Source organism: Dufourea novaeangliae, unplaced genomic scaffold (assembly GCF_001272555.1).
Source record: "Dufourea novaeangliae isolate 0120121106 unplaced genomic scaffold, ASM127255v1 scaffold15, whole genome shotgun sequence".
NCBI classification, from domain to species: domain Eukaryota; kingdom Metazoa; phylum Arthropoda; class Insecta; order Hymenoptera; family Halictidae; genus Dufourea; species Dufourea novaeangliae.
The window spans coordinates 6894-13980 of NW_015373887.1; the positions used below are offsets into that span (position 1 = coordinate 6894).

The window sequence follows — 7087 nt, forward strand, 5'->3', positions numbered from 1 at the left end:
CTTCGAGATAGAAAACAGACATCACGTGCATCGGCTTAAAAATTTCCGAAATGAAGAGGACCATCAACGTATCCCTTGCTTCGAGTTGGAAAGTACAGTGTACATTGTCTATCACGAGGAGCAGGGAAAAAAATTTACCGTCACGTGTCAGTTGACGCTGCTTGGCCCTAGACGACCACCCTTGTAGAGGCCGGAGTGGAATTTTCGGTTATTTATGGCTTAAAATCTTCGGCCTCGTAGCAACCGTGAACTCACAACAGAATTGACAATCGACAATTTTATTACAACTTTGTGAAATTGTAGTTCTCATGAAAACATTTCATACGTATTTTTTTTTAGTATTCCGTCAAATATCTCGGAAATTATTAGAAATATAAAAACCATATAATTTGTAATATTGTGTTTGTTTTGATATTGAATGTAGCTATATCATTGAATTCCAGAATAATCCGTTTCTTTAAACAATCTTTCGCCGACGCCTGACAGTGCGCGGTGCAGGTAAATACAAAAAAAATACTACCGTATTCGTTGAACTCTTTTCCGTAAATCATTGACACTTTGATATAGCTTTTAATCTCATTGAAATGCTTGCGAACTCTTTTCCGCAAATCATTGACACTTTGATATAGCTTTGATTTAGACAATGTACACTGTACTTTCCAACTCGAAGCAAGGGATACGTTGATGGTCCTCTTCATTTCGGAAATTTTTAAGCCGATGTACGTGATGTCTGTTTTCTATCTCGAAGAAGTAGGTACCCTGGCAATAAATTAACGGGCTACGGCGCCTTGGAGAAACTGCGCGACGGTCCTTTCCTTCCACTTCTGCAAAGCACGTGTTATCCTAGAACCGTTGGTTTCTTTCTACCTAAATCTTGTCATGGTGGGAGTGAACTCACAATGTAACGATGGGAAACTACTTGGGGGTAGAGGAAAAATTCTGTCAGTCGGTTAGCAATCGGGCGACAGAGATGTTCAGTTCACGGGAGTATTACGCAATGTTATGGTGGTACGTACACAATAACGGATATGCGGGTGTTGCTGTGCAAGTGTTTGGTTACGTAAAACATCTGAAAAATTGAAAACAATCGGTCCTTTCCGAGGCCACGAATTTTCCTAACGTAGTAACAACACGTTGGATTAAAAATACATTAAGTGATTGTGTCGGGTGATCAGTGTTAGTGGTCGTGCAGTTCAGTGAGTACGTATTCTGTGGAATAACCAGGACGCACTTGACGTTACAACCCTTAACTTCGGCTGGTGAGGTATACCTGCGATCACCTGCGAACTGGGCGATACCCTGCCATAAACCGTTTCGACCGTCGATGACCAGGATCGGTTCAGTGACCTAATGACAAAGGTTTGCAAACTGCAGGTGAATTTCCGAAAGGGTGAGTTCTAGTCAATTTATTGCTGATTATTATTTTCTTAATTTAACGCAAGCTATGGCTTATTTCCGGCGATAATTCAGCAAGTTTCTGTACTTAACTTTTTCTTCGTGCTTTTGGAAGAAACTTATTCATTATTAGTAACATTGTTGACCGTTATTAAACTACGAATTTTTATACCAGTACCGAACTGCGACCACTTCTCGTTCATTCTCTGTTACATTATCTTTTCGTTCACTCGTTATTTGAAAAGGAAATTTACAAATTCGTAAATGGAATTTACAAAAAAGTAAATGTGCATTCGTCTTTGTAGGTTACACATAATTTGCCTACATTTACGTTTCATTCATTAATCTCTTTAAATAACAAACGGCGGATGATAAAAAGTATGATTTTATTTGTTACGTCTTTTTATTTGCTATTATACGCAGTTTCCTGCGAAGCATGCTGACCTACTTGCTTAGAGCTTCGTAGTACAAGCGTAGCGCGTAGCCACCGCTAGCACGGGAACTCGGCTGGCAAACTCGCGCTCTGATTGGTCGCGATTTTTCGTTAATATCTCAGTAACGAAGCCTCAGATTACATAATTGCTAAGGAAAAAGTTGTTCCAATTCACCCCCCGCGTGCCCCATTTCCGGGTCGGAGGACATTTCTGGGACACCCTGTATATAAATATAATTATAATCATAATTGTCATAGTGTAAGATAAAATATAAATATTATTGTAAACTTATCTTTTTTCTGGATAGAAAAAAATCCATCGCTGGAAATATAAGATATTACGCGGAAGAATTATACGCGAAAAAAATACACGCGGCGGAAGTACGGCGAAAGAAATACACGCACAAGAGACTATAATACAATTGTAATTATATAATATCTTCAAAATGGTCCCCTGATGGAAAATATCGATAGGTTTCGTACCCGTGTCAGTGATGTCATTTAAAGTAATATGGACTGCAACTGGTACGATCGGTCGATCGTAAACGTCGCGCGAGCGGCTCGCTTACCTGAAACGGCGCGCACGGCTACCTTTAACAGCTTTTTGTGAAGTCAATGACACTTTTCAATAACGGATTACTATTCGCAGTATTTTGTTTTTTTGAGTGGCTAAAGCGCTTCTTTCGAAACCCTTGAAACTCCTAATTACCTATTTTCAAAAGACTCTTTTGACATAATGAAACAATAACGTATTCGGCGACGCGTACGATTGCACCTAATGTAAAGTCCCTTACCGTTGAAATAGCTTTTAGAAATTCATTACTGTCGAAATTTCCGACAATAAAGAAACTTTCCGGCAATAAAGAAATTTCCAAACTATTGCAGTTAAATCTAATAGATTTCTGTACGAATATTTAGGGTAGTGATGATTAGGGTTGTAAGGATAATATGTAATTGTAAGAATAATTTGTGCATATATAACATAATATGTAATATGTGCTCTACACAAAAGTACTAACATACTTATGCCCTAAACTTATTCGTTATGAAGTTATCGAAGCTAAACGTTCTCTGAATTATATCGGTCTCTCGGCAAGTGTTGTGGAATACCTACGTTATGTTCCATTACAATGTTTGTAAACATGAAGCTTCGATAACTTCCTAACGAATAAGTTTGGGGCATAAGTATGTTGGTACTTTTGTGTAGAGCACAAGAAACTGCATCGATTAGTGCAGTCAAAAACATAGGTTTCTATTTTTAAAAAAAGTGCAGTTGCATTTTTCTGATGCACCGATGCACAAAAGTGCATAAAATTGGTTGCGTATTATGCACCGTCTGATACTATTTAACTTTTACTTACAACATCTCCTTCTATTCCCAACCGTTTACGAGGTACAGCCTGTTCCAGTTGCGTAGGACACCCTGTATATAATGTGGCGGCCGTTAACCGGCAGCAAAAACAGCTGACAATAAAGGTCACGAAAAGAAATGTAACCCGCGTAAACAAACTCGCGAGACCGCGAGGACACATCGACGCGCGAGCAGGTAAACACGTCACCCGACGGTCATTAACCTGTCAGCAAAACAGTTGACGATTACGACCAGTACAAAGAGTTTTTAAACGTCGAACATCGAGAACGTTCAACCCAGCGCGTGTATATAAACGCGAGCGGACGCGCGTTGCGCTCTTCTTCTTGTATAAGACTTCCAAGTGTATACCTCCAAAGTAACGAATAAATCGCTGTGGTTTAAAACACGTGTAAATACCCTTCATTTGGTGACCCCGACGTGATCACAGTTAATTCTTTATTTTCTCAAGTGCGTTATCGTTAAAGAAATCAAGATGTCCGTATCAGGTACACCGGTTTCTGAAGTTCCGTGCGCGATTCCGGAAATCAACCGTGTCAGTATACGCATTCCGCCGTTCTGGCCCGAACAACCGGCAGTATGGTTTGACCAGATCGAAGCGCAATTCGCAATCAACGGTGTTACAGCGGACACGACAAAATTTTACTACGTGATGGCACAATTAGAGCACAAATACGCGTTGGAGGTGCAAGATATTTTCGCCAATCCTCCAGAAAAGGACAAATACGGGACCCTAAAAAAGGAACTGGTTCATCGCCTCTCAGCGTCGCAGAGTCAACGTATCGACAAGCTTCTGGAGAAGGAAGATATCGGGGACAGAACACCATCCCAATTCCTCCGCCATATGCAGAACTTGGCAGGTACAGCGGTGACCGAAGAGTTTCTACGCACGTTATGGGCACGAAGACTACCGGCCATGACTCGCGCGATAATAAATTCACAAGCTGACCTGTCGCTTAGTAAACTGGCAGAAATAGCCGACCAAATTCGGGAGAACACCGCACATACAGGAGCCGCAAGTGCCTCCCACGACAGAACGAACGAGAGACTGTTCGAACGGTTAGAAGAACTGACACTGCAGGTGGCTGAGCTAACACGGTCTCGCTCACGAGATCGGCCGAGGGGCAGCTTCCGAGAACGTTCGTGCTCGCCAGGAAGGAGTCGTCAAGCGGAAAAAGGCACTGCTGGTATCACTGGAAGTTCGGAGCTGATTCCAAAAGATGTAAGGCACCGTGCAGTTTCCAGTCGGGAAACGAGGAGACGCGCCACTGAATGCGGCAATCAGTGACGGTCCACGGTTTAGCCGCCTTTTCGTCATCGACCAGCGTACAAAGAAAGAGTACCTGGTAGACATCGGTTCTGATCTATGCGTTTCTCCACGGACGCATGTAAATGGCCGAACCGAGAAAACTGAATACGAAATGTTCGCGGCAAACGGGTCAATCATCAGCACCTATGGTGTACGGACGATCAACCTTGACCTGGGCCTACGGCGTGCCATCCAATGGAGATTCGTCGTGGCCGATGTCTCAAAGCCGATCATCGGAGCCGATTTTTTATCCCACTACGGGTTGCTGGTGGATTTGAGGAACCGCCGATTGCTGGACCAGGTGACATCACTGTCCACTACCGGTAGGAGAGCAGAGGGCAACATTCCATCTGTTCCGTCGTAGACCGAAACGACGGTTATACAGTCAGACGATACCGTTACTTTTTATTATTTTATTCCTTCTTTCAGTCAATTTATATATTTTCAAGACCGACCCTTTGCAATTTCGATTTCGTTGCCAAAGGGAATCAGAGACAAAAGAAGCGAACATTTGGTCTGCAGTCCGCCACATGCGCTCGGTAACCTGGGACCCATCCGCGCCGGGCCTTACCGGGGCGCGCTGACTCGCAGACAATATAATCATAAAACCCTACCGTTGAGAGACTCGAAAATTCGTCGCGGTCAACTCGCACCGCGACCACGTGCGCGATATTTTCCTGACGTCCGCTTCGCCCTGAAGGAGAGGTATTCCACCTCCGCGTCGCGTGGAAAACCCGAGAAATTTGCCTTCCCCTTCAGGGCATCACCAATAAGGAGGCGAGTTTTGGTCACGCCTTCATCGAACTTTGAGGAAGCGCGACGTCACACGAAACTCGAACGGACAGTCGAAAAGATAGATTCAGTCGAAAACATTCATTAGAATCACTCGTTCGCAAACACTCGTTCGCAAAACACACTCGTTCGACAAGAGTCAAACGGACTCAATTCATTCGCATTAACTCGCAATCGAACAATCATTCGACAACATTCGCATCACGATTCGTCAGCTCCAACGGTCGAGCAATTATTCGTTTTTCGCACTAGAGAAATTGAAACAGTTGCCTAATATTAATTTGGCGGGCAACAGTCGCAACCGGACGCGTACCACGACGGTCGAGCCTGGAATTTACAACTCCAGGCGGATTCGAAAGAGAAATCCACGCGGACGGACGCGACATCATCTGTGAAGACCATCCTCGGAGATTCCCCTTACCAACGATTACTGGCAGAATTCCCCGACATCGTGCGCTTAACGGCAAACCCACGTAAGATTAAACATGATGTCGTACATTATATTAATACCACCCCAGGGCAACCAGCCTTTTGTAAGCCGCGTAGACTTTCGCCTAATATGTTTAAGATCGCGAAAACGGAATTCGAGGGTTTATTGAGCCAGGACCACATCCGACCTTCAAAGAGCCAGTGGGCGTCAGCCTTACACATGGTCGCAAAGAAGAACAACGGATGGAAGCCCTGCGGGGATTATCGCGCTCTCAACGCCCGTACAATCCCTGACCGTTACCCTCTACCGCACATAGAAGATTTTGCACGGACGTTGAGTGGAAACACGATCTTCACGACAATCGATCTGGTTCGCGCGTATCATCAGATCCCGGTAGATCCGAACGACGTCGCTAAAACCGCGGTAGTAACACCTTTCGGACTGTTCGAATATATTGTATTTCAATGCCGTTCGGGTTGAGAAACGCCGCCCAAACGTTCCAACGTTTTATAGACGACGCGCTCCGAGGTTTAGATTTTTGCTACACCTATTTGAACGATATCTTAGTCGCGTCTAGAAACGAGGAAGAGCACAAGGAACACGTGAGGCAGTTCTTCTCACGCTTAGAAAAATACGGGATAATAATAAACCCGACAAAATGCGTATTCGCCGCGCCAGAAGTGAGGTTCCTCGGGTACATCGTGAATGCACAAGGCACGAAACCGCTCACGGACAAAGTAAACGCGATAAGAGAATTCCCTACGCCAAAGACGGTTAAACAGTTACGCCGATTCCTAGAGATGGTTAATTTCTATCGACGTTTCATCGCGAACGCCGCGAAAATACAGAGCCACCTCAACGCGCTCCTAAAAGGGCGAAAAATAAAGGCAGACGCGCCCATCCAATGGTCAAGCGAAACGGAAATCGCGTTAAATTCCTTAAAGAACGCTTTAGCTAACGCCGCATTATTAGCGCATCCACGTAAAAACTCGCAGCTCGCGATTATGGTAGATGCGTCAGACTTCGCGTTAGGCGCTACCTTGCAACAGCGACATGGAAATTCTTGGCAACCCCTAGGGTTCTTCACGAAATCTCTGTCGCCCCCGCAACAAAAATACAGCGCATACGATCGCGAATTATTAGCGGTATACGCAGCTATCAAACATTTCCGTCACACGCTAGAAGGCCAAGCATTCACGGTGTACAACGACCATAAACCGATCACATACGCATTCAGGCAAAAGCCAGAAAAGTGCACGCCCAGACAATTCCGATATTTAGATTTTATAGGGCAATTTACATCCGATATTAGACATGTAAGCGGCAAGGACAACGAGGTGGCGGACGCATTATCGAGAG

General features: G+C 44.3%; 1 protein-coding gene across 1 annotated transcript; it reads left to right on the plus strand.

The window, feature by feature from the left end:
• The first annotated feature begins 3672 nt into the window (after positions 1-3672).
• On the plus strand, positions 3673-4485 carry LOC107194838. The gene has a single exon (XM_015584546.1). The coding sequence runs from the start codon at positions 3673-3675 to the stop codon at positions 4483-4485; it is 813 nt and encodes a 270-aa protein (XP_015440032.1).
• The last annotated feature ends 2602 nt before the right edge of the window (positions 4486-7087 follow it).

What these genes read in the sequence shown, in the direction of transcription:
- LOC107194838 (XM_015584546.1), top strand. Translation starts at nt 3,673, where the DNA reads ATGTCCGTATCAGGTACACCGGTTTCTGAAGTTCCGTGCGCGATTCCG.